The sequence below is a fragment of the Manacus candei genome, unplaced genomic scaffold (assembly GCF_025592945.1).
Source record: "Manacus candei isolate 608988 ecotype Guabito, Panama unplaced genomic scaffold, ASM2559294v1 h1tg000398l, whole genome shotgun sequence".
Classification (NCBI taxonomy): domain Eukaryota; kingdom Metazoa; phylum Chordata; class Aves; order Passeriformes; family Pipridae; genus Manacus; species Manacus candei.
Window position 1 is genome coordinate 8,791 of NW_026138446.1, and position 26,349 is coordinate 35,139.

A 26,349-nucleotide genomic window follows, 5' to 3' on the forward strand; every position below is an offset into this window, starting at 1 on the left:
AAGAGGGGAAGGCCAGAGGGACATTTGGGATTAAAATCCCCCCTGGAAATCCAAATTGGGAAGACAAGAGGGGTATTGGGATTAATCCCTCCCAAAAAACACCCCAAAGACTCCAAGATGGGAATCTTGGATTTAGGGATGAATCCCCCCAAGAAATCCAAGATGGGAAGAGGGACAGGGGGATGAATGACCAGGCCCTAAATGACCAGAATTCAACCCAAAGCAGGGCCAGAGATGGTGGGGGGAGGTTTGGGGGCAGATTTGGGGTTTGCTGGTGAGCTTTGGGGTGATGGGGATGAGGTTTGGGGTGTGACAGGAGGGCTGGTGAGCTTTGGGGTCATGGGGTCGGGTTTGGGGTTTGCTGGTGAGATTTGGGGTGAGATTTGAGGGTTGGGGTGAGATTGGGGTTGGATGGTGAGCTTTGGGGTGGGACTTGGGCTTTGGGGTTTGGGGGGAGGACTGGTGAGCTTTGGGGTGATGGGGTCAGGTTTGGGGTGTGATGGTGAGATTTGGGATGAGATTTGAGGGTTGGGGTGAGATTTGGGGTTGGCTGGTGAGATTTGGGGTGTGGGGGGAGGATTGGTGAGATTTGGGGTGATGGGGTGAGGTTTGGGGTGATGGGGTGATGTTGGTGAGATTTGGGGTGAGGTTTGGGGTGTGGGGAGAGGACTGGTGAGGTTTGGGGTGAGATTTTGGGGTTTGGGGTGTGTGGGGAGGGCTGGGCTGGCTCAGGGAGGGTCTCCCAGGAGGGGGAAGATCTCTGGGATGCACAACAAGCTCCAGGGACCTCCCATGGAGAGGATCCCCCCGGGAAGGTCGGGATTAGGGTGGGGAGCCCCATGGTCCAGGAGAAGATCCCGGCCCATCCCAGAGCTGGGAATCACCTGGGAACCCCCAGACCCAGCGGGAAGCCACAAGTTCTCCCCCAGGGTGGGGGATCAGGGGGATCCCAACCATCCCCCGGGGGTGGGATCGCTCCATGTGGGAATCCAGGTCAGCCTGGGAGCTGCTGGACACCAACGGGAGGCAAAGCTGTGGGAACCAGGGGGGCTGGGAATGTCCTGGGGGGCTGGGAATGGTGTCCTGAGGGTCTGGGAATGTCCTGAAGGTCTGGAAATGATGTCCTGAAGGTCTGGAAATGATGTCCTGAAGGTCTGGGAATGTCCTGAAGGTCTGGAAATGATGTCCTGAAGGTCTGGGAATGTCCTGAGGGTCTGGGAATGATGTCCTGAGGGTCTGGGAATGTCCTGAGGGTCTGGAAATGATGTCCTGAGGGTCTGGGAATGTCCTGAGGGTCTGGGAATGTCCTGAGGGTCTGGGAATGGTGTCCTGAGGGTCTGGGAATATCCTGAAGGTCTGGGAATGGTGTCCTGAGGGTCTGGGAATGTCCTGAGGGTCTGGGAATGATGTCCTGAGGGTCCCGAGGATGAGGGACGTGGTGGGACCTGTGGGTCTCTCTCCCCAGTCCCGGTTTGCAGAGGGAAGTTGGGAAGAAGAAAAAGGGGCAATTGGGAATTTCCAGCTGACACGACTCAGTTTTCCCCCCTCTTGGGAATCCCGAGGGACTCCTGGCAGCGGGAAGGGAGGAGGGAGGAGGGTCCCCAGGGCAGGAGGGACCCGCGGGAGGAAAGGAGCTGAGCCGAGTCTTTCCCGGGATAACCCGGGGAGGGATTTTGGGCTCCGGCGCGGGAGCAGATCCCGAATTCCCCGAAAAACCCCGGAAAACGAGGAGGAGCAGCAGCAGCACCCGGGGAAGCAGCAGCTCCTCACATCCCATCCTGCCAGAAACCTCCCCCTGTGCCCCCCTCCAGGCAAAGCCCTTCCCGGGGGAGAGCTCCCAGTGAGGATTCCTGGAGGCCGGGAGGGAGATGGGACGGCGGGAGCCGGGCAGGTGATTCCCGACTCGATTCCCGACTTCCAGGCACAGCTCTGGGAGCTCCATGAATGGAGCATTGAGCCCCCGGGGTGGGATGTTTACAGAGGCCACGTGTGTGTCTGGGAGGAATGTCAGAGGCTCCAGTCAAGGGGCTCTTTGGGGAAATTATCGGGCCAAACAAAAAATGTCTAGGAATAAGGATACAGGAAAAAGAGCAGGGGGGGGAGAAGAAAAAAAAAAAAAAAAAAAAAAAAAAAAGTCAATATGACCTGAAAAATCCCCAGCACAGGCCGGGCAATGTGATTTATTCTATTAATAAGCCCGGGGATAAATGCTGAATGCATTTTTGGTGGCCACGGAGGAGGAGGGGGGAGCCCCGGGGGGGCCCGGCCGGGCACAAGCCGCCTTTGAGAGGGGCCTGGCTCCTGCCCGGCTTTTTTGGGAGCCGGGGAAAACAAGGGACTCGTTATTTGGGTGGCTGGGCCGGGGCTGAGCGGCTCTTTCAGCCCGAGGGGGGGGTGGGAGGGAGGGAGGTTCTAAAGCGGGTCAGTGGGACGGGAACCCCCCCCCTCCCCATCCCAGCTCGGACTCAAACCCTGGAGTGAGAACTCCCCCAAAAAAACGGCTGGAAAAGCCTCTGAAAAAGCCCAGCTCTGCCTCGCTCCTCCACCAAAGTGGGTTGAAGCACCTCAGTTTTGGGAGCAGCCCCTTTATTTTGGGAGCAGCCCCTCAATTTTGGGAGCAGCCCCTCAGTTTTGGGAGCAGAACCTGTTTTGGGAGCAGCCCCTCAGTTTTGGGAGCAGCTCCTCAATTTTGGGAGCAGCATCTCAATGTTGGGAGCAGCCCCTTAATTTTGGGAGCAGCCCCTCAATTTTGGGAGCAGCTCCTCAATTTTGGGAGCAGCATCTCAATGTTGGGAGCAGCCCCTCAATTTTGGGAGCAATCCCCCAATTTTGGGAGCAGCCCCTCAATTTTGGGAGCAGCTCCTCAATTTTGGGAGCAGCCCCTCAATTTTGGGAGCAATCCCCCAATTTTGGGAGCAGCCCCTCAATTTTGGGAGCAGCCCCTCAATTTTGGGAGCAGCCCCTCAATTTTGGGAGCAATCCCCCAATTTTGGGAGCAGCCCCTCAATTTTGGGAGCAGCTGAGTGATTTGATTTGTTGGAATGACACACCCCCCCCTTTCCCCGAGCCCCTCAGGGTTCTCCCAGCTCAGTTTTGTCCACACAAAACCCAGAAAAAAATCCCTCGTTTTATTGGTTTTTTGTTTTTTTTTTTTGTTTCTTTTTCCTCAGAGCTTTTAATCGAAGTAAAAGATAGAAAAAGGTAGTAAATGAAGTCGGTATAAAACACACCAGGAGGAGGGAAGGGGAGGGGGTTACAAACCAGCCTGCAAAGGACACGATTTTGGGGAGGAAAAGGGGGGGAAATTCGGTACAAAACTGCTGCTCCCAGGCAGAGCAAAACCAAAAAATAAACCATAAAAAACATCCCTTCCCTAAAGCTGAAAATACAAAAAGGGGGACGTCCTTTCCCTCCTTTGCCCCTGTGTAAAAAAGGTTATTTACAGCGGGGAGGAGCAGGGGGAGCAGCCTGGGAAGCTCATCCCAGGGAAATTGGGAATAAACGATCCCAGTTCCAGGGAATAAATGATCCCAGGTCCAGGGAATAATTTATCCCAGTTCCAAGCACTGGGAATAAATGATCCCAGTTCCAGGGAATAAATGATCCCAGTTCCAGGGAATAAATGATCCCAGTTCCAGGGAACAAATTATCCCAGTTCCAAGGACTGGGAATCAATTATCCCAGTTCCAAGGACTGGGAATCAATTATCCCAGTTCCAGGGAGTCAATTATCCCAGTTCCAGGGAACAAATTATCCCAGTTCCAAGCACTGGGAATAAATGATCCCAGTTCCAGGGGGTCAATTATCCCAGTTCCAAGCACTGGGAGTCAATTATCCCAGTTCCAGGGGGTCAATTATCCCAGTTCCAGGGGGTCAATTATCCCAGTTCCAGGGGGTCAGTTATCCCAGTTCCAGGGGGTCAATTATCCCAGTTCCAAGCACTGGCCCCGGGAGGGAGGATCAGGAGGATCAGGAGCCTCGGGGCAGCCCCTCAGAAATCCCATTTTCAGGAGGCTGAAGTGCTTTTTTTGGATGTTTTCACTCCTGAGATGGCAGCAGAGACCTCGGGAAGAGCCCCTGGAATTGCTGCTCTGCCTCCAGCACCCCCTTCCCGACCTCCCCCCCCGGGCAGGGCACGGGAAAACCATCCTGGGAAGAGCCAAGGGAGCTGCTCCCCCTGCTCTGAGGGGGCCCAGGGGGGGCAAAGGAGCTGCAGGGGGGGCAAAGGCAGGGCTGGGAGGGGGTGGGGAGGGAAACCCGACCCCCCCAACACACGCCAGAGGTTGTTCTTTGGGAATATCTGGGAATATTTACACGGCAGTTCCACGGCCCTTTGTTGTGCCTCGGGCCAGGAACCAGGGGGATGCAGGAGGAGGAAAAGGAGGGGCAGAAAAGTGGGATCTGACCAGGAATTACTTCCAGGGATGGCCCAGCTCCCACCTCTCCCGAGCTCCACCGGGCTGGGCCAAGGACTTCCAGGATATTCAGGATATTCAGGATGTGGGGGCTGAGCTGTGGGCACAGAGGACACCCCAAAATCTGCAAAGCCTCCCTCCTCCATCACCCCAAAGGAGACCCCTCTTGCCTTCCCATCTTGGGTTCCTTGGGGGGAATTAATCCCAATATCCCCCTCTTGCCTTCCCATCTTGGATTCTTTGAGGGGAATTAATCCCAATATCTCCCTCTTGCCTTCCCCTCTTGGATTCTTTAGGGGGAGTTAATCCCAATATCCCTCTTGTCTTCCCATCTTGGATTCTTTGGGGTGTTTTTGGGGGGGGAATTAATCCCAATACCCCTCTTGTCTTCCCCTCTTGGATTTCCAGGGGGGATTTTAATCCCAAATATCCCTCTCTTGTCTTCCCATCTTGGATTCCTTAGGGAGGAATTAATCCCAATATCCCTCCCTTGTCTTCCCATCTTGGGTTCCTTGGGGGGAATTAATCCCAATATCCTTCTCTTGTCTTCCCATCTTGGATTCTTTAGGGGGGATTAATCCCAATACCCCTCTTGCCTTCCCCTCTTGGATTTCCAGGGGGGGATTTTAATCCCAAATATCCCCCTTGCCTTCCCCTCTTGGATTCCTTGTGGTGTTTTTTGGGGGGGGGATTAATCCCTAAATTAATAGAATAAGCTCCCAGCAAAGCTCACAGAGCCCCCCCAGAGCAACAGGAGCACCTTCCCCTTCCCAAAATTCCAGCCTCCAAGCAGGAAAAAAAATACCAAACCCCCTCCCCATGGATGCTCCGAGCTGCCCCCGAGTCCCAGGGCCCGAAAAGTTGTACCAAAAAAAACCAAAAAACAAAAAAAAAAAAAGGAAAAAAATTAAACAACCCCCCCAAAAAATAACCCCCAAGTGTGCTTCCAAACATTCCTGTGCCCTTGGAGCAGGGACAGGAGCCGGGGTTTGGTTCCCCTGTGTCGTCCTGGAGCCCCCCCTGGGAGGGGCTGGAGCTGCTTCTCCAGGGCAAATCCGGGCACTTGGGATCCCATCCCTCGGATCTCTGCTGGCATCATAAGAGCTTCCTGTGCAGGATCTCCCAGGCCATCCTCTTCCTGAAGTAGGGCATGTGTTGCTTTGGGAAGGGGGGAGAAAAGAGGGAAAAGAAAGGGAATGTTCAGCTGCTCTTCCTGGGTGTGTGTGTGGGGGGGGGGGCAGTTTTCCCATCTTGGATTCTTTGGGGGGAATTAATCCCAATATCCCCCTCTTGCCTTCCCATCTTGGGTTCCTTGGGGGGAATTAATCCCAATATCCCCCTCTTGCCTTCCCATCCTGGATTCCTTGGGGGGAATTAATCCAAATATCCCCCTCTTGCTTTCCCATCTTGGGTTCCTTAGGGGGGATTAATCCCAATATCCCTCTCTTGCCTTCCCATCTTGGATTCTTTGGGGGAATTAATCCCAATATCCCTCTCTTGCCTTCCCATCTTGGATTTTTTTTTGGGGGATGGTAGGGGGGAATTTGCTTTTTGGCTGTTGAAAACAGGGCAGCAAATGGGATTTAGGGAATGGTGGAGCTGTGATGGGAATGATCCCTAGGCAGGGGATGATGGAATTGTTATTCCCTGACAATTGGAGGTGAAGGGGTCCCACAGGGGGGGACGTTCCAGGGAGGGGGGCACTGGGATTCCTTGGGATTCGGGATGCAGTGCCCCCACTTTGGGGGCTGGGGAGCTTTCCCAAGGGAAATGGGGTCTCCCATGGGATAGACTCACCCTGGAGGGTCCATCCAGGACTGTCTCCCATGGGATGAACCCACACCAGAGATACATCCAGGACTGTCTCCCATGGGAGACACACCCTGACTGTCACCCCCATTCCCGTCCCCCTGCCCCCCTGGGGGGGAGGAGGGACACCATGGGAGGGGGGAAGGTGTTCCTAAGCCTGTTTTCTCCCTCCCCCTTTGGCTCTCCCCCCGTCAGCCATAAATTCCAGCCCCATCCCCACTGGGAGCCTGTTCTGATCCGTCCCCGCCCTCTCCCAGCCCTTCTCCCAGCTCAGGAATCCTCAGCTGGTTTTTTTCCCAGCTGCAGAGGGGACAGTGAGAGGGTGGCTTTGGTGGGTCCCTGCCCCCAGGGTGACCCCCCCCTGGGGTGGTACCTGGGTGAAGTTGATGGGTTTGTCTTTGGTGATGCAGTCGGCGTATTTGCAGGCGAACATCCCGCAGTCGCTGCCGTTCATCTGCTGGGGGATCTCCTGCAAGGAAAACACACCTTCCAGAGGGGAAACACCCCCTTCCAGAGGGGAAACACCCCCTTCCAGAGGGGAAACACACCTTCCAGAGGGGAAACACCCCCTTCCAGAGGGGAAACACCCCCTTCCAGAGGGGAAACACACCTTCCAGAGGGGAAACACCCCCTTCCAGAGGGGAAACACACCTTCCAGAGGGGAAACACACCTTCCAGAGGGGAAACACCCCCTTCCAGAGGGGAAACACACCTTCCAGAGGGGAAACACACCTTCCAGAGGGGAAACACACCCTTCCAGAGGGGAAACACCCCCTTCCAGAGGGGAAACACACCTTCCAGAGGGGAAACACCCCCTTCCAGAGGGGAAACACACCTTCCAGAGGGGAAACACCCGTTTCCAGAGGGGAAACACACCTTCCAGAGGGGAAACACCCCCTTCCAGAGGGGAAACACCCACTCCCAGAGGGGAAACACCCCCTTCCAGAGGGGAAACACCCCCTTCCAGAGGGGAAACACACCTTCCAGAGGGGAAACACCCCCTTCCAGAGGGGAAACACCCACTCCCAGAGGGGAAACACCCCCTTCCAGAGGGGAAACACCCCCTTCCAGAGGGGAAACACACCTTCCAGAGGGGAAACACCCGTTTCCAGAGGGGAAACACCCCCTTCCAGAGGGGAAACACACCTTCCAGAGGGGAAACACACCTTCCAGAGGGGAAACACCCGTTTCCAGAGGGGAAACACCCACTTCCAGAGGGCCCACCACCCCCTTTCCAGCACCCAGGGGTGAAGGGCTCGACGGGAAGGACGCCTGTGATCTCTGGGAGTCAGGGAACGGTCGGGTTGGATCTCGGGGAAAGGTTCTTTTCCCCCCCTGAAGGGGCTCCCCAAGGGCAGCAAATGAAAGGCCACCAAATGTCATTGAAGTTCACAGGATTCCAGGATGGTTTGGGTTGGAAAGGAACTTCAAGACTGTCCAGTTCCACTCCTTTCCCAGTTGGAAGCCCCTCATCCCTTGACCCATCACTCCTTGCCCCAAGTCCCTCTTGGAGCCCCCTGGGAAGGAAAATCCCTTTAAATGTCACTCCCAACCCAAACTGCTCCATGATCCCATGGAAATAAACAGCTGGGAATGCAGGAGAAGCTGCTCAAGCCTGGAATAACTGAGGGGAAAAACAAAAAATCACGGAATGGTTTGAGCTGGAAGGGACCAAAAGCCCATCCCATCCCATTCCATTCCACCTCCCACTATCCCAGGTGGGTCCAACCTGGTCTTGGACACTTCCAGGGATGGGAAATCCTCTGGGAAACCCATTCCAGGGCCTCCTCACCCTCCCACAGGGCGGAATTCCTTCCTGACATCCCACCTAAACCCCTCCTCTTCCAGTTTAACCCCCTTCCCCTGTCCCAGCACAAAATCTGCCCGCGTGGAAAAAAAAAAAAACCCCTCTCCCAAGATCTGGGATTTGTTCCTTCCCTCCCCTATGACCACAAACAACAAATCCCTGAGGAAAAGCAGCCTGGAAAGGTGGAGGCCCCTTCTCCAAACCCACCTGGCTCTTCTTGCTCAGCAGGGCCCAGCCATTGGTGTCAAACTCCTTCCTCTTCTTGTCCAGGCTTTCCTGCTTCAGGTACTGCCTGGAGGAACGGGACAACAGGGAGAGCTGGCTTAGAGGAGCAGAGAGGGGGGAAAGCAGCCAGAGGAGTCCCTCAGTTTACCCAAGTTTTGCCCATGTTTGCAGAGCTCAGGCTCAGGATGGCAGCCCAATGTTTTCGTCTCGGCCCCGGCCGCGCTCAAAAAGGGCTTTGTGGAGTCCAAAGGGGACCAAGCACGACTTCCAGAGCTCATCCAGGAGGGAGAAAAAAAACAACCCAGTCCCTGCCAGACCAGAGTCAAAGCCACAAACAAACCAGGGGGAGAAAACTGGTGTCGTGGCAGAGGAAAAGCTCAGCAGCTCTGAGGGCTCTGCTGGTGTCCTGTGACCTCCCGGGGATGGAGGTGACAGGGACAAACTGGTCACGGCCTCAGAAGCGTCCCCGGGTGGGAAAGGGCTCCTCTCCAGCTGCTGGCACAGGTCAAACCCTCCCCCGAGCCCACAGCAGAGGGAGAAGAGCCCCAGGGGCAGGTTTCACATCCCAGCTCCCACCCCAGGGCCTGCAGGACTCGGGAAGCTCCCGGGGGGTGTCGGTCCATGGGCTCTGCTCCAAGAGGCTCCCACCAGCTTGGCCTGGATTAAAACCCTGGAAGTGGGGGGGGTTTAACCTGAGAAAGCTCAGGGACTCTGCCAAGGCCCTGCCCAGGCAGGTGCCACCTTCTTTTCCTCAGTGGGCACGAAGACCTCGAGCCATTCCCTGCCCTGGGAAGCGCAGGAAGGAGGACACGGACTCCAGGGGGGACTCCAGGGGGGACTGCAGGAGCCCCAGGAGGGGAGGGGGTGGCCCCAAGACATTCCCAACGGCCCTAAAGGAGCTGCTGCTGTCACTGAGCTCTGGAGACACCTCCTGCTCCTCTTGGAGACCAAAAGGACCGGGAAGAGCCCCAAGAACCATCCCCTCCATGTCTGGTTCCTCCCCAGAGGAGCCCGAGCCTGAGGACACGAGGTGGTGGCCCCAAGATGTTCCCAACAGCCCTAAAGGAGCTGCTGCTGTCACTAAGTGACACTCAGCTCTGGAGACACCTCCTGCTCCTCCTGGAGACCAAAAGGACCAGGAAGAGCCCTGGGAAGCATCCCCTCCATGTCTGGCACCTCCTCAGAGGAGCCCCAGGAGGGGAGGTGGTGGCCCCAAGACGTTCCCAATGGCCCTAAAGGAGCTGCTCTCTGGGGGCTGCTGCTGTCACTGAGCTCTGGAAACACCTCCTGCTCCTCCTGGAGACCAAAAGGACCGGGAAGACCCTTTAGAACCATCCCCTCCATGTCTGGCACCTCCTCAGAGGAGCCCCAGGAGCCCCCTCGCCGCCGCGGCTGCGCTCGGAGAGCTCGGGGAGGGAAACCAGGGGATCAGACGCTGCTGGCTCGGGCAGAGGGGTCAGGAGAGTGCCTGGCACGGAGAGGGAGGCAGGTTTGGCTGCCAACAGGCAAAGATGTGCCATCTTTTGGGAAATCTGATCCGCAGGGACTTGGCCGAGCCGCCTCGGTCGGTGCCAAGGGCGGAGGGTTCAACCTGCTGCCCCGGGGCCGCTCAGGGGGCTCCTCTGCCCCCCAAAAATCCCAAGAACTGCCCCAAAGAAAAGCCCTCCCCGGGCTGCAGGACACCCAGAGGCCACCAAGGGACTCAGGAGGGGCAGAAGAACCACCCAGAGGGAAGGAAAGGGTCGGGAGTGTGAAGGGGGAGGTTTTTCGGGATGAAGAGTCAGGAATGGGGGGTCTCTGTCATGGCAGGGGCCGGATCTGGTCCAGCCAAGAGTTTTCCATGAGCCTTCCTTAGCTGGACACCCCTTCCCAGCCCTGCCAGCAGTGACTGCTCTGCTTTGGATGGGATGAGCCCAGCAGGGGGGAAATCTCACCCCTAAAAAACCCCCTCTCCCACCTTTCCACTGTTCAGGAGCAGCTCCACATCCCCCCCTCTCCTGGAATAAATCCTAATGGATAATGGATGGAGAAGAGGCTCCTGGAATAAATCCTAATGGATAATGGATGGAGAAAAGAGGCTCCTGGAATAAATCCTAATGGATAATGGATGGAGAAAAGAGGCTCCTGGGAACGAGCTCGAGCTCAGGGGTGAAGGATCTGAGTCACGACACGGTCCGTGGGGAAAATGTTAATTAATTCATTCATTAATTCATTAACCCCCCAAAAAAATCAACCCTGGCAATTGGTGGCGGCTCCAGAAGCCACTCGGGCCCTCAGCTGGAGGAAGGAGAGCACAGAGCCCAAAGGGACCCACAATCCCAATTCCAGCTCCTGGAGGAACTCAGGGAGGCAGAACGGGGCCGGCACACTTGGAGGAGGAAAAGCTGGGCAGGGATAATTGGGAAGGACAATCCAAGCCCAAATCCAAGCCCAAATCCAAGCCCAAATCCAAGCCCTTGCCACGCCTCGGGCAAGGGCTGAAAAGAGGATTTTTGTCCTCTTTTTTTGCCTCCTCCAGGGCTCACAAACACACAGAGAGCCGAGCAGGTGCCTCAGGGAATTGCTGGGATCGGCTCCAAGGGGCAGCCGGAGCAGAGGGCGGGTGAGGTGAGAGCAGGAGATGAGAACATTCCCAGATTTCACGGCTTTGCCTCCACTAAAATCCCAGTTTTTCACCTCATTTTTAACAGGCTGCTTCCTGCCCATTCCCAAACACCCCCCCCCCCAAATAAAAAAACCCCAGGCACCTTCCTCAAAATCCTCTCTCCAGGTCTCACTCCAAACCCTGGGATCGCTCCAGACCCTGCCCTGGGCCTCGCCTTCCCCCCTAAGCTCTGATTTCCCTGGAATCCTCTCACTTCCCCCGGAATCCTGAGGCCTTTAGGAAGCTCTAAAGATTGAAAGCATGAAAGGGTCACTAACCATGAGTAGGACCTCCGTCCCTCCTTCCAGGTGTGATCCTCCCACTGCATTCAACCAATAAAAGCCTCCTAAAATGAAACAGAAGGAAAAGGATTACGGCCAGGGAAGTGGGGACCTGGAATTCTGGGCACCTGGAATCCTGGATCTCTAAGCACCTGGAATCCTGGATCTCTGGGCACCTGGAATTCTAAATCTCTGGATACCTGGAATCCTGGATCTCTAAGCACCTGGAATCCTGGATCTCTGGGCACCTGGAATCCTGGATCTCTAAGCACCTGGAATCCTGGATCTCTGGGCACCTGGAATCCTGGATCTCTGGGCACCTGGAATCCTGGATCTCTAAGGATCTGGAATCCTGGATCTCTAAGGACCTGGAATCCTGGATCTCTGGGCACCTGGAATCCTGGATCTCTAAGCACCTGGAATCCTGGCTCTCTGGGCACCTGGAATCCTGGATCTCTAAGGACCTGGAATCCTGGATCTCTAAAGACCTGGAATCCTGGCTCTCTAAGGATCTGGAATCCTGGCTCTCTGGGCACCTGGAATCCTGGATCTCTAAGCACCTGGAATCCTGGCTCTCTGGGCACCTGGAATCCTGGCTCTCTGGGCACCTGGATATCTGGGCACCTGGAATCCTGGATCTCTGGGCACCTGGATATCTGGGCACCTGGAATCCTGGATCTCTGGGCACCTGGAATCCTGGCTCTCTAAGGACCTGGAATCCTGGATCTCTAAGGACCTGGAATCCTGGCTCTCTAAGGACCTGGAATCCTGGATCTCTAAGCACCTGGAATCCTGGATCTCTAAGGACCTGGAATCCTGGATCTCTAAGCACCTGGAATCCTGGATCTCTAAGCACCTGGAATCCTGGATCTCTAAGCACCTGGAATCCTGGATCTCTAAGCACCTGGAATCCTGGACCTCTGGGCACCTGGAATCCTGGATCTCTGGGCACCTGGAATCCTGGATCTCTGGGCACCTGGAATCCTGGATCTCTAAGGACCTGGAATCCTGGATCTCTAAGGACCTGGAATCCTGGATCTCTGGGCACCTGGAATCCTGGATCTCTAAGCACCTGGAATCCTGGCTCTCTGGGCACCTGGAATCCTGGCTCTCTGGGCACCTGGATATCTGGGCACCTGGAATCCTGGATCTCTGGGCACCTGGATATCTGGGCACCTGGAATCCTGGATCTCTGGGCACCTGGATATCTGGGCACCTGGAATCCTGGATCTCTGGGCACCTGGATATCTGGGCACCTGGAATCCTGGATCTCTGGGCACCTGGAATCCTGGCTCTCTAAGGACCTGGAATCCTGGATCTCTAAGGACCTGGAATCCTGGCTCTCTAAGGACCTGGAATCCTGGATCTCTGTCAGGTTGGATGGGACATTCCAGCCCCTCCAGCTCCGGGGTGGGGACCTTCCTCCTCAGCCCAGACCCCTGGAATGATCCAGGGGGATTCCCTCTCTCACTTCCACTTGGAATCAAAGAAATCTGGGATGAAAGGAGCCGATTCCAGGCTCTGCTCGGACACGGAGGCAAAGAGCCACAGGGCAGGACTAAAAAAAACCGGGATGTTTCCAGGTTTTAGGGCTTTTTCCTTCACCTTTCCTGCCCTCGGAGCAGGATTAAGGAAGAAGGGAACAGGCACTGGGATGGAAGCGCCTCAGGAGGGGAACAAAGGTGCCCAAAGGGCCGGAAATTCCATCTGTCTGCTCACTCTGCACGTTCCCAGGGGGAAGGAATGACACCTCTGCCTCAGGCCACAAGATTTAAGGATCAGATTCCCGCCAAAGCAACGCTGGGATGAAGGAACAGCACCAGGAACGGCACGGGGGGCGTTCCCTGAATCCCAGATCAAACCCTCTGACAGCCCCAGGGGCCTGGAAAAGGGAGCAGCTCCCCTTGGAATCACATCCCCTTGGAATCACATCCCCTTGGAATCACACCCTGCTCCCCTTGGAATTACATCCCCTTGGAATCAGACCCTGCCCAGGAGCAGCTCCCCTTGGAATCACACCCCCTTGGAATCACACCCTGGAATCACACCCTGGAATCACACCCTGCTGGGAGCAGCTCCCCTTGGAATCACATCCTGCCTGGGAGTAGCTCCCCTTGGAATCACATCCCCTTGGAATCACACCCTGGAATCACATCCTGCCCAGGAGCAGCTCCCCTTGGAATCACACCCTGGAATCACATCCTGCCCAGGAGCAGCTCCCCTTGGAATCACACCCTGGAATCACATCCTGCCCAGGAGCAGCTCCCCTTGGAATCACATTCCCTTGGAATCACACCCTGGAATCACACCCTGGAATCACATCCCCTTGGAATCACATCCCCTTGGAATCACATCCCCTTGGAATCACACCCTGCCCAGGAGCAGCTCCCAAAGCACAGGATAACGGCCCTGGCTCCCAGGGCAGGGCCTGGGAAGGTCCCTCGGGAAGGGCAAAGCCGGAGCCTGGAATCGCCGCCCGGATCCAGCTGCAGAGGCACAGCCGGGAATCAAATCCTGCTCCCAGGAGATCTCGGGGATCTCTGGGAGCTGCAGGAGCAGGGAAGGATCCCAATCCCTGGGGGGTTCTTTTCCTCCTCCAGGTGACACCGGGAAGCCTCTGAGGCTGATGAGACCCCAAAGGGGGTGGGGGATCTGCCAGGGTGACCCCACAGCCTCCCTGGGGGAAGGGGTGGCCCCAAAGTTCCCAAAAAAGTCCCCAGGACACCACAAAAGCTGGACAGGTGTGTCCCACCCCGGAGCTGAGCTGGCATGGACAGACCTGGAGGCAAAACCCTACAAACCAACAGCCCCTCAGAGGGAAACCCAAGCCCTGCAGATCCCAAATGACCCCAGGGAAGGAACAGGGAGAGGGAAGGAGAAAGGGGCTGCAGGAGCTGTGGGGTCTTATAGGGCAGTGACCCCATATGAGCTGTGGGTGTTATAGGGCAGTGACCCCACTGTCCTTATGGGGTCTTATGGGGCAGTGACCCCATATGAGTTGTGGGGTCTTATAGGGCAGTGTCCCCATATGAGCTGTGGGTGTTATAGGGCAGTGTCCTCACTGTCCCTGTGGGTGTTATAGGGCAGTGTCCCCCTGTCCCCATAGGAGCTGTGAGGTGTTATAGGGCAGTGTCCTCACTGTCCCATATGAGCTGTGGGTGTTATAGGGCAGTGACCCCATATGAGCTGTGGGTGTTATAGGGCAGTGTCCCCCTGTCCCTGTGGGTGTTATAGGGCAGTGTCCCCCTGTCCCCATATGAACTGTGGGTGTTATAGGGCAGTGTCCCCCTGTCCCCATATGAGCTGTGGGTGTTATAGGGCAGTGTCCTCATTGTCCCCATAGGAGCTGTGGGTGTTACAGGGCAGTGTCCCCCTGTCCCTGTGGGTGTTACAGGGCAGTGTCCCCCTGTCCCTGTGGGGTGTTATAGGGCAGTGTCCCCCTGTCCCTGTGGGGTGTTATAGGGCAGTGTCCCCCTGTCCCTGTGGGTGTTACAGGGCAGTGTCCCCCTGTCGCTGTGGGGTGTTATAGGGCAGTGTCCCCCTGTCCCTGTGGGGTGTTATAGGGCAGTGTCCCCCTGTCCCTGTGGGGTGTTATAGGGCAGTGTCCCCCTGTCCCTGTGGGTGTTATAGGGCAGTGTCCCCCTGTCCCTGTGGGTGTTATAGGGCAGTGTCCCCCTGTCCCCATATGAACTGTGGGGTGTTCCAGGGCAGCAGAGGGGGGTTCCTGGGCAGCCCTGACCCCAAATCCCAATGAGGATACTCACAGCAGGACCCTGCAGGCCTCGCTGTTGATGCCCCCCATGGAGTCGTAGTAGGTGATGGTTTTCTTCCTGAAGTCCACGACCTGTGGGGACACGGTGTCAGCACCAGGGGCACGGCCCTACAGGGGCTCTATAGGGGCTCTAGGGGGGCTCTATAGGGGATCTCAGGGATTTACAGGGGTCTATGGGGGCTCTCAGGGCTCTATAGGGCCTCCTGCAGTTCTGTAGGATCTCTTGAGGCTCTGTAGGGCTCCCGGGGATCTACAGGGTCTCTCAGGGATCTAAGGGATCTATAGGGACTCTCAAGGCTCTATAGGGGCTCTCATGGATCTGTAGGGTATCTCAAGGATCTATAAGGTCTGACAGGGCTCTAGAGGGTCTCTCAGGGCTCTTTAGGTGCTCTTGTGGCTCTACAGGGCAGTTCATGAGCACTTTGAGGAGCTCTGGCCCCTATGGAAGGTGTCAGAGGATGAAAATCCCTGCAGGATCTGGCCCTGGAAGCGCCCAGGGAGGGGAAGGAGGGGAGGGATCTCTGCTCCCAATCTCCCTGTGGCAACAGCTCTGAGGGGGAGACTGTGGGAACAGGGAAACAGGATCCTCCTCCAGGGAATCTGCGGCCTGAAGTGACCTTCACGCTGCTCCCAAACACCACAACAACCCCAAAAGCTGCTCCTGTCCTTGGAACTCCCTCCTGAACACCACAAACACCCCCAGAAGCTGCTCCTGTCCTTGGAACTCCCTCCTGAACACCACAAACTCCCCCAAAAGGTGCTCCTGACCTTGGAACTCCCTCCTGAACACCACAAACTGCCCCAAAAGCTGCTCCTGATCTTGGTAACTCCCTCCTGAACACCATAAACTGCCCCAAAACCTGCTCCTGATCTTGGTAACTCCCTCCTGAACACCACAAACACCCCCAAACCCGCTCCTGATCTTGGTAACTCCCTCCTGAACACCATAAACTGCCCCAAAACCTGTTCCTGTCCTTGGTACCTCCCTCCTGAACACCACAAACTGCCCCAAAAGCTGCTCCTGGTCTCGGATTCCATCCCCAATCCCCCCCTCAGGCCCAAGCCCTTTGCCAAGAGCCGGGCACTCCGTGTCTCAGTCCCTGTGCCCGCTGCCCTGCCCTGGGCACTCACAGCCAGGCACCAGTGCACGCCCAGGTGGATGGGCACGAGCAGCAGGTCCACGGAGAAGATGTCCACCTTCTTGGTCCACCTCTTGACGGCCTGGTAGCCGGCGCTCTTGAGCTTGGTGAAGAAGAAGGTGTTGAAGGCGTGCACGGCCGGCAGCCCCTTCTCCTTGCTGCGCTCCATCAGCAGGTTCATGTAGAAGTTGATGATCTGGGGGGGGGAGAAGCATTATAATCATTATTATTTTATATCCATTAGCAGTATCATCACCGTCACTATTATTTTATCATTATTTTATCATCATTATTTTATCATCATTATTTTATCATCATCACCCCCCTCCTGGTTTCCCGAGTCCTGGCTGAGCCCAACTCCTGCCCTGGACAAGGCCTATCCCGGTATTCCTGGTGTTCCTGGTATTCCCGGTATATTCCCGGTATTCCCGGTGTTCCCGCTGACCTCGTCGTTGAGCCAGTTGAGGTTGTTGAGGGTCTGGATGTCCTTGCGGGTGATGGTCAGCCGGAAAGCCTCGCTCAGCACCTCGTCCTGGTTCCCGCCCCGGAACACGCTCTTGATCTCCTTCTCCATCTCCTGGGGGAGCACCCGGAGCTGGGAAGGGCCATTCCCGACCCTCCAGCCCAGCCCAAGGTTCCAACCCAACCCATCCAAGGGTTCTCCATCTCCAGCTTTGGGAATGGTCATTCAAACCCCTGGCCCAGCCCTGATACTCCAACCCAACCCATCCAAGGGTTCTCCTTCTCCATCTCCTGGGGGAGCACCCGGAGCTGGGAAGGGCCATTCCTGACCCTCCAGCCCAGCCCAAGGTTCCAACCCAACCCATCCAAGGGTTCTCCATCTCCAGCTCTGGGAATGGCCATTCCCGACCCTCCAGCCCAGCCCGAGGCTCCAACCCAATCCATCCAAGGGTTCTCCTTCTCCATCTCCTGGGGGAGTACCTGGATCTGGGAATGGCCATTCCCGACCCTCTGGCCCAGCCCAAGGCTCCAACCCAACCCATCCAAGGGTTCTCCATCTCCAGCTTTGGGAATGGCCATTCAAACCCCTGGCCCAGCCCTGATACTCCAACCCAACCCATCCAAGGGTTCTCCTTCTCCTTCTCCATCTCCTGGGGGAGCACCCGGCTCTGGGACTGGTCATTCCCGACCCTCCAGCCCAGCCCAAGGCTCCAACCCAACCCATCCAAGGGTTCTCCTTCTCCATCTCCTGCAGGAGCACCAGGATCTGGGAATGGCCATTCCCGACCCTCTGGCCCAGCCCAAGGCTCCAACCCAACCCATCCAAGGGTTCTCCTTCTCCAGCTTTGGGAATGGCCATTCAAACCCCTGGCCCAGCCCTGATACTCCAACCCAACCCATCCAAGGGTTCTCCTTCTCCAGCTTTGGGAATGGCCATTCAAACCCCTGGCCCAGCCCTGATACTCCAACCCAACCCATCCAAGGGTTCTCCTCCATCTCCTGGGGGAGCACCCGGAGCTGGGAATGGCCATTCCCGACCCTCTGGCCCAGCCCAAGGCTCCAACCCAACCCATCCAAGGGTTCTTCATCTCCAGTTCTGGGAATGGCCATTCCCAACCCTCCAGCCCAGTCCTAAGGCTCCAACCCAACCCACCCAAGGGTTCTCCTTCTCCATCTCCTGCAGGAGCACCCAGATCTGGGAAGGGCCCTTCCCGTCCCTCTGGCCCAGCCCCAAGGCTCCCAGTGATCCCAGGGGGATCCAAACCAGGCTGGGGAAAAGGAACTGAACGTGGAACAAGGCAGGGAATTCCTGGGCTCAACCCAACTGATCCCAGGAGGATCCAAACCAGGCTGGGGAAAAGGAACTGAATGTGGAACTTTGGTGAGGAGAATTCCTGCTTTTCCACCCACACCCAACCGATCCCAGGGGGATCCAAACTGGGTGCTGTCCCTAAATCCCTGTGTGGGTGTGTCACCAACCTCAGTGATCTCTGGGAACTCCTCCTCTCCCTCGGGGCCCTTGGAATCCTCCTCCTTCTCCTCGGGTCCCACCGTCACCGGGATCTCCTTCTCCAGAGGCACCCGCAGGTTGAGATCCACCCGCTCCGGCACCGCCTGCTCCCGCTCCTGCAGCCTCTGGAGACAGGAGGGATTCAGGGATCCACCCAGGGATTGAGGGACCCACCCAGGGATTGAGGGATCCACCCAGGGACAGAGGGATTGAGGGACCCACCCAGGGATTCAGGGATCCACCCAGGGATCGAGGGATCCACCCAGGGACAGAGGGATTCAGGGACCCTCCCAGGGATTGAGGGATTCAGGGACCCTCCCAGGGATCGAGGGATTCACCCAGGGATTGAGGTACCCACCCAGGGATCGAGGGATCCAGGGATCCACCCAGGGATCGAGGGATTCAGGGACCCACCCAGGGATCAAGGGATTCAGGGACCCACCCAGGGATCAAGGGATTGAAGGATCCACCCAGGGATCAAGGGATTGAAGGATCCACCCCACCAGCTGAATGGGATTTATGGAATTCACCCCCCTCACCACACGGGGAAAACCGAGGGGGGATTTTGGGAAGAGGGGGAGGTCGGGCACTGAGCGGGACCCCAAGGCTGGCAGAGCTCCAGGAATGTTGGGATAACGCTCTCAGGAGCTGGGATTTGGGGATAAGAGGGATTCTGGGGGGTCCTGTGCAGGGTCAGGAATTGGACTGGATGATCCAGTGGGATTTTGGGGGGTCCTGTGCAGGGCCAGGAGTTGGGATTTTGGGATGAGTGGGATTCTGGGGGGTCCTGTGCAGGGTCAGGAGTTGGACTGGATGATCCAGTGGGATTTTGGGGGGTCCTGTGCAGGGCCAGGAGTTGGGATTTTGGGATGAGTGGGATTTAGGGGGGTCCTGTGCAGGGCCAGGGGTTGGACTGGATGATCCTTGTGGGTCCCTTCCCACTCAGGACATTCCACAATTCCAGAGACCAGGGAGCGTTTGAACAATGCTCTCAGGGATTTTGGGATGAGTGGGATTCTGGGGTGTCCTGTGCAAGGGCAGGGGTTGGACTTTGGTCCCTGTGGGTCCCTTCCTACTCAGGATATTCTGTAATTCCTTTTATCCCTTCCCTTCTTTTCCCTCCCCTCTGTAACTGGAACCATTTTTTGCCATTTTTTTCCCATTTTTTCCCCATTTCCAACCAGATTTTTGCTCTGGCATTCCCCCCCCTCCTCCTCCTCACCTGGTTCTGCAGCTGCAAAGCCAAAGCTTTTTTCTCCTCAATTTGCCTCAACCTCTCCCGAGCTCGGGAGTCGTAGACGCTGGTCCTGGAAAAAGCCCCTTTTTTTAGGAGGGAGGGGGGAAAAAACATCCACCTTTTCCCTTCTTCCCAGAAAACCCCGGAGCAGAAAACATGGCACTTACAGCTCTTTGATCCACAGCTCTGCCTGGAAGAAGGGGGGGCTGGAAAGAGGGGGGGAAAAAGGACAGATTTCAGTGTTTTCCCTGTGGAAAAGCGGGATTTGGGAGCAGCCACAGCCAAGTGGGGTCCCCTCGTGGAACCCTCAGGAAGCCACTCCCTTCTCCCTAAAAAAAAACCACCACCTTCCCTCTTTCCTCCAGGCCCCCATTCCCAAGGATCTCACCTCGGGGCTGGAGTTCTGGGATCCTTCACCTTGAGCAAAATGACGGAGTCGGAGCCTGAAGGGACGGAAAAGTGTCACAGGACCTGGAATTTTCCTCCCCATTCCCGACTCCCAGCGCTCCCAACCACGGAGGAAAAACGTTTCCACGGGCATTTAAAATGTTAAGCCCCCTTGCCAGGTTTTTTGGAGGGGTTAATTTGGGGGTTTGGGTTGATTTTTACCTTCGGGCTGCGTGGTGGATGCTGGTGGAGGCTCATCCTGCTGCTGGGCCCTGGAATTCCCGGACTGGAAGATGCTGGAAGAGGGGTAAGTGGGGGAAAAGCAGGAGAGGGGCTTGGGCAGGGAATGTCCCCGGAGTGGGGGGCTGCTGGGGGGGTGGGAAGGGGCTGGGGCAGCTCGGGGGGCTTCAAAGGGCTTCGAGTCCTCGCTGGGCGTCTCCTTCAGAAGGGCCTGGCTGGAATTGGAACACCTGGACCTAAAAAAAATCCAGGAGGAAAATCAGCTCCCAGCAGGAAAACCAGCTCCCAGAAGGAATAGGAACTCTCAGTAGGAATAGGAGCTCCCAGCAGGAATAGGGGCTCCCAGCAGGAATAGGGGCTCCCAGCAGGAATAGGAGCTCCCAGCAGGAAAACCAGCTCCCAGCAGGAAAACCAGCTCCCAGCAGGAATAGGAGCTCCCAGCAGGAATAGGGGCTCCCAGCAGGAATAGGGGCTCCCAGCAGGAATAGGGGCTCCCAGCAGGAATAGGGGCTCCCAGCAGGAATAGGGGCTCCCAGCAGGAATAGGGGCTCCCAGCAGGAATAGGGGCTCCCAGCAGGAAAAGGAACTTCCAGCAGGAAAACCAGCTTCCAGCAGGAATAGGAATTCCCAGCAGGAAAAGGAACTCCCAGCAGGAAAAGGAACTCCCAGCAGGAAAAGGAACTCCCAGCAGGAAAACCAGCTCCCAGCAGGCCCGGGGGGTGTCATGGGCTGGGAGAAGGGAGTTTTCCATACTCCCAGAGAATTTCCCATACCCCCAGGGAGTTTCCCATACTCCCAGGGAGTTTTCCATACTCACAGGTGGAAGGGGAAGAGCGAGGAGGGTTTGGAGGCGCAGAATTGCTTCCCGGTGACCATCTGGAGCAGCTGCCTGTAGATCTCCCGCTCCTCCTCCCGCACCGTCTGCAGGGACACAACCCCCGGGATGATTCCCACGGATCCAGCCTGGGACAGGCCTGGAAAACTCCTGGGAAGGGGAGCTGGGAGGCTGCACAGCCAGCCAGGAGCCCCCGGGAGCTCGGCCCTGCCCGGCAAAGGGGCTCTCAGGGGGATTCTGGGGGTCCTGGGCAAGGGCAGGGGTTGGGATTTTGGGATGAGTGGGATTCGGGGGGGTCTTGTGCAAGGGCAGGAGCTGGGATTTTGGGATGAGTGGGATTCTGGGGGGTCTTGTGCAAGGGCAGGAGCTGGGATTTTGGGATGAGTGGGATTCTGGGGGGTCTTGTGCAAGGGCAGGAGCTGGGATTTTGGGATGAGTGGGATTTTGGGGGGTCCTGGGCAAGGGCAGGGGTTGGGATTTTGGGATGAGTGGGATTCTGGGGGATCCTGTGCAAGGGCAGGGGTTGGACTGGATGATCCTGGTGGGTCCCTTCCCACTCAGGATATTCCATAATTCCTTTTTTCTCCCTTCCCTTCCTCTTCCCTTCTTTCCCTTCCCTTTTTCCCCCTCCCTTCCCTTTTCTCCTTCCCTTCTTTCCCTTCCCTTTTTTCTCTTCCCTTCTCTTTCCCCTTCTCTTTTTTCTCTTCTCTTCTCTTTCCCCTTCCCTTCTTTCCCTTCCTTTTTTCCTTCCCTTCCCTTTTTCCCTTTCCCTTTTTTCCCTTCATTCCCTTCTCCTTTTTCCCTTCCCTTCTCCCTCCAGGTTCCACACCCATCTCTGGGGGTTAACCCCCCCCTTTTTTTTTCCCCTGTATCCCTGCATTTCTTGCCTTTTCCCCCACTAACCTGCACCCCTCACTCGTGTTCCCCCTTCACCTCCTTTTAAACCAGCCCCAAACCCTCACCCCAGCTCGGGGAGGGGGGATTTATCCAGGGACAAACACACCTTACAACCAAATCCTCCAGCACAGGCGAGTTCTGACCGTTCCGCTCAGCTAAAATCGATTTAAAAAAACCCCAAAAAAACCCCCAAAAAAACCCCAAAACCAAACCAAGCCCCCAGGGAAACCAAACCACGTTTTAGGCCAGGCCTAAGGCCCCCCCAGGCCCTGCCCTACCTCCTCTGCCGTGCTGATGAAGCGCCGGGGGGTCTTCTTGGGGCTCAGGAGGCCGCGGCGGCACGAGGGGCTGGGGGCGGCCTTGAGGGGGAAGGCTGAGCCGTGGCAGTGGTGGTTGGACTTGCCCCCAAAACTGTTGGAGGTGCTGCTGGAAGGGAGGGAAAAAAAGAAAACAACCCCCCCAGGCAGGTTTGGTTTGGTCTGGTTTGGTTTGGTCCCAGGGCTTTGGGGTTAACGGTGTGGGGGGCACCTGGAGCGGGAATGAGGGGGGAGAGGGGTGGGCTGAAAGAGGGGGGAGGATGGGTTTGAGAAGGGTCTTAACGTGGCCTAAAGGTGGCTTAAAGAATGGGGTTAGGAACAGGTTTAGAATGGGTTTAGGAATGGGTTTAGGAACAGGTTTAGAATGGGTTTAGGAACAGGTTTAGGAATAGGTTTAGGAACGGGTTCAGAATGGGTTTAGGAACGGGTTCAGAATGGGTTTAGGAACGGGTTCAGAATGGGTTTAGGAACGGGTTCAGAATGGGTTTAGGAAAGGGTTTAGGAATGGTTGATGCCGAGAAGGCCCCCTGGGCTCATTTGGGTACCCTTGGTGGACTGCCCTGGGCTCCCCTGGGCTCATTTGGGCTCCCCTGGGCTCATTTGGGCACCCTTGGACTGCCCTGGGCTCCCCTGGGCTCATTTGGGCTCCCCTGGGCTCATTTGGGCCCCCCTGGGCTCCCCTGGGCTGCCGCTCTCCCGTCCCTCAGCCCCCCCTCCCTTTCTCCCCCCCTCTCTGCCCCAGGGGTGTTCCACGGGAGGTTCCCACCCCCCAGCCCTGCACACACCTGGGGTTTTTCCGGGACTCCAGGTAGGAGCCCCTGCTGAGCCGGGGTTTCTGCAGCCCCGAGCCCCCGGCGGGCCCCGCGCTCCGCCACTGCCCGTTGGCAGCGCAGCCGAAGGGCCGGGAATCCCGCACCGGGAACGGCTCCGGCACCGGCAGCTCTGCTGGGAACAACGGACACTCAGGGACAGGAGGGACAGCCAGGGATGGGAGGGACACACAGGGACACTCAGGGACAGGAGGGACACACAGGGACGGGAGGGACACTCAGGGACACTCAGGGACAGGAGGGACACCCAGGGATGGGAGGGACAGGAGGGACACCCAGGGACAGGAGGGACACCCAGGGACACCCAGGGACAGGAGGGACACACAGGGACACTCAGGACATCCAGGAACAGGAGGGGAAAGGAGGGGCACTTAGGGAAACACTCAGGGACAGGAGGGACACCCAGGGACACTCAGGGACAGGAGGGACACCCAGGGACAGTAGGGGAAAGTAGAGGCACTTAGGGAAACACTCAGGGACAGAAGGGACATCCAGGGACAGGAGGGGAAAGAAGGGACATCCAGGGACACTCAGGACATCCAGGAACAGGAGGGGGGAAAGCAGGGGCACTTAGGGAAACACTCAGGGACAGGAGGGACATCCAGGGACACTCAGGGACAGGAGGGACACCCAGGGACACTCAGGGATGGGAGGGACACCCAGGGACACTCAGGGACGGGAGGGACACCCAGGGACATTCAGGGACAGGAGGGACACCCAGGGACACTCAGGGGCAAGAGGGACATCCAGGGACAGGAGGGGAAAGGAGGGGCACTTAGGGAAACACTCAGGGACAGGAGGGACATCCAGAGAAATGAGGGACACCCAGGGACAGGAGGGACACCCAGGGACAGGAGGGACACACAGGGACACTCGGGGAAAGGAGAGACACTTGGGGACACTCAGGGAAAGGAGGGACATCCAGGGACACTCAGGGAAACACTGAGGGACACATAGAGACACACAGGGAAAGGAGGGACACTCAGGGAAAGGAGGGACACTCAGGGAAAGGAGGGACACCCAGGGACAGGAGGGACACCCAGGGACAGGAGGGACACACAGGGAAACACAGAGAGACACACAGGGACACTCAGGGAAAGACTCAGGGAAAGACTCAGGGAAAGACTCAGGGAAAGACTCAGGGAAAGACTCAGGGAAAGACTCAGGGACACTCAGGGAAAGGAGGGAAACACAAAGAGACACTCAGGAAAAGGCAGGAAAGCCCCAGCAAAGCAGCCCCCCCTCCCCCCAGGAGCTGCCCCTCTCACCTGGGGGGGCGAAGCCGAGGGCACAGGAGGCACTTCCAGAGGGGCAGGAGAAGCTCTTGGGGGGCAAAAACTGTGGGAGAAGAGCAGAGGTTTGGGTCTAGGCTCAGCCCTAAATCCTAAAGAATAGGATCGATCCTAAAGAACAGCCTTGAGCAGCTTTTCCTGCATTCCCACCTGTTTATGTCCATGGGATCATGGAACAGTTTGGGTTGGGAGGGACCTTTCAAGGGGGTTTTCCTTTCCCGGGGGCTCCAAGAGGGACTTGGGATAAGGAGGGATGGGCCGAGGGGTGAGGGGCTTCCAGCTGGGAAAGGGGAGATTTAGGCGGGATTTTGGGAAGGAATTCCTCCCTGGGAGGGCGCCGAGAGGCTGGAGCAGAACTCCCCGAGACCGGAGCAGAATTCCCGAGGATTCCCCACCCCTGGAATGACCGGTTCGGAGCCGGCCGGCCCCGCGTCCCCCAAGTCCCGCGGCTTTAACAAACGCGTTTCCCGCTCCCTCTCCCCCAAACCCCCCCAACTCCCGGGATACCGCCGGGGTTCCCCCAGGAGAAGGGGCCCCGCACCTTCCTGTCCGAGGGGTCCCTCGGGAAGGGCCCGAAGGCGGGGCCGCGCTCGGGCCGCGCCGCGTCCCGGGCCCGCTCCATCCTCATGCGGCGGCGAACCGGACACAGCGACGGAGGGCTGCGGGACGGCCCCGGGGCCCAGGAACGGCCCCGGGCCCGCGAGGGGAGCTGAGCGAAGGCTCCGAGCCCGCGGGGGACCGAGGAACGCCTCCGAGCCCCAGGGACAGCCCCGGGCCGGAGGAAGGGCCGAGCGAAGGCCCCGGGTCCCAGGAACGGCCCCGGGCCCGTCCTGAGGAGCCGCTGCCGCCGCCGGAAGCGGAAGCGCCCCCGGAAGCGGAAGCGGGACCGGCCCGAGCGCGCGCGGTTTTCCCGGGCTCGGCGGCGGCGGAAGTGAGGGCGGAGGGGAGGTGGCGGAAGTGACGTCAGGGAGAGCGGCGAGAGGCGCGCGAGAGCGCGCCCCCTGTCGGGGAGGAGGACGGCGGGGGTGCAGCGCTGGTGGGGGGAGTGCCTATGGAGGGGTCACCTATAGAGGGGTCACCTTACAGGGGGATCACCCTATAGAGGGGTCACCTTACAGAAGGGGGCACTGCTCAGGGCAGTGTCACCCTGGGGGGTCACCCCTGGGGGAACGCTGGGGCAGGGCCAGGGGCTGCCCTTGGGGACAGCTGATCTCATCAGAGCCTGTCCCTACAGCCTGTCCCTGCAGCCGATCCCATCAGAGCCTGTCCCTACAGCTTGTCCCTACAGCCTGTCCCTACAGCTGATCCCATCAGAGCCTGTCCCTACAGCCTGTCCCTACAGCTGATCCCATTTAGAGCCTGTCCCTACAGCCTGTCCCTACAGCCGATCCCATTATAGCTGGTCCCATGACAGCCGATCCTGTCCCAGCTGATCCCATTACATCTGGTCCCATAAAAGCTGATCCCTCCAGTCAATTCCGTGTGGGTCAATCCTGTTATGGCTGATCCCATTATAGCCGATCCTGTCCCCGCTGATCCCGTTCCAGCCTGTCCCATAATAGCCGGTCCCTCCAGTCAATTCCATTTCAGTCAGTCCCACTACAGCCGATCCCGTTACGGCCGATCCCATAATAGCTGATCCCTACAGTCAGTTCTGTGTGGGGCAATTCTATGACAGCTGATCCCATAGCAGCCGATCCCGTCCCGGCTGATCCCATGACAGCTGATCCCATAACAGCCCATCCCGTCCCGGCTGATCCCATGACAGCTGATCCCATAACAGCCGATCCCGTCCCGGCCGATCCCGTTCCAGCCGGTCCCGTTAAGGTCAATCCCGCCGCCCGGGGGGCAGGGTCGGTGCCGGAGCCGTCCCGGTGCCCGTCCCGGTGCCGGAGCGATCCCCACTCCTGGCATGGTGCCGGTGCCGGAGCTCTCTCCCGACGCCTCCCGGCTCCTGGTGTCAGCCGCGCTTTCCTTCGCCGCCCTCGCCCTCCTCCTCCTCGCCTTCCTCCCGCCCGCCCCGAGCCGGGGACACCCGCCAGGTCAGTGAGGGGGGGACCGGCGGGGGGGACAGTGACACCTCACCGGGGACAGGGACACCTCACTGGGGACAGGGACACCTCACCGGGGACAGGGACACCACACTGGGGGACAGGGACACCTCACTGGGGACAGGGACACCTCACCGGGGACAGGGACACCACACTGGGAACAGGGACACCTCACTGGGGTCAGGGACACCACACTGGG

The 26,349-nt window shown here is 57.8% G+C and overlaps 1 protein-coding gene and 1 long non-coding RNA gene across 2 annotated transcripts; both read right to left on the reverse strand.

Annotated features, from left to right (window-relative positions):
• Positions 1-3,134: 3,134 nt before the first annotated feature.
• On the reverse strand, positions 3,135-26,013 carry SENP1 (SUMO specific peptidase 1). The gene is made up of 18 exons (XM_051775971.1): positions 25,718-26,013; positions 24,641-25,148; positions 24,076-24,145; positions 22,763-22,919; positions 21,939-22,086; positions 20,746-20,849; positions 19,911-20,164; positions 19,690-19,744; positions 19,469-19,507; positions 19,287-19,371; positions 18,034-18,189; positions 16,538-16,669; positions 16,085-16,288; positions 14,946-15,025; positions 8,239-8,323; positions 6,598-6,693; positions 4,794-5,573; positions 3,135-4,732 (listed from the first exon to the last, which is right to left on the reverse strand). The coding sequence occupies exons 1-17, from the start codon at positions 26,011-26,013 to the stop codon at positions 5,511-5,513; spliced, it is 2,532 nt and encodes an 843-aa protein (XP_051631931.1). The 3' UTR covers positions 3,135-4,732; positions 4,794-5,510.
• Positions 11,406-14,269, reverse strand: LOC127465457 (uncharacterized). Its single transcript, XR_007902209.1, has 5 exons — positions 13,243-14,269; positions 12,534-13,130; positions 12,100-12,157; positions 11,942-12,003; positions 11,406-11,501 (listed from the first exon to the last, which is right to left on the reverse strand). It is a non-coding gene; the product is annotated as an uncharacterized LOC127465457 (long non-coding RNA).
• Positions 26,014-26,349: the final 336 nt, after the last annotated feature.

Excerpts from the sequence above, each read along its gene's own strand:
- SENP1 (XM_051775971.1), bottom strand. The coding sequence starts at position 26,013 with ATGCCAGGAGTGGGGATCGCTCCGGCACCGGGACGGGCACCGGGACGG. Across the intron at positions 22,920-24,075 it reads CCTCGGCTTCGCCCCCCCAG|AGCTGCCGGTGCCGGAGCCG; the intron begins GTGAGAGGGGCA and ends TGTTCCCAGCAG. Across the intron at positions 19,508-19,689 it reads CCCAGAACTCCAGCCCCGAG|CCCCCCCTTCTTCCAGGCAG; the intron begins GTGAGATCCTTG and ends CCCTCTTTCCAG.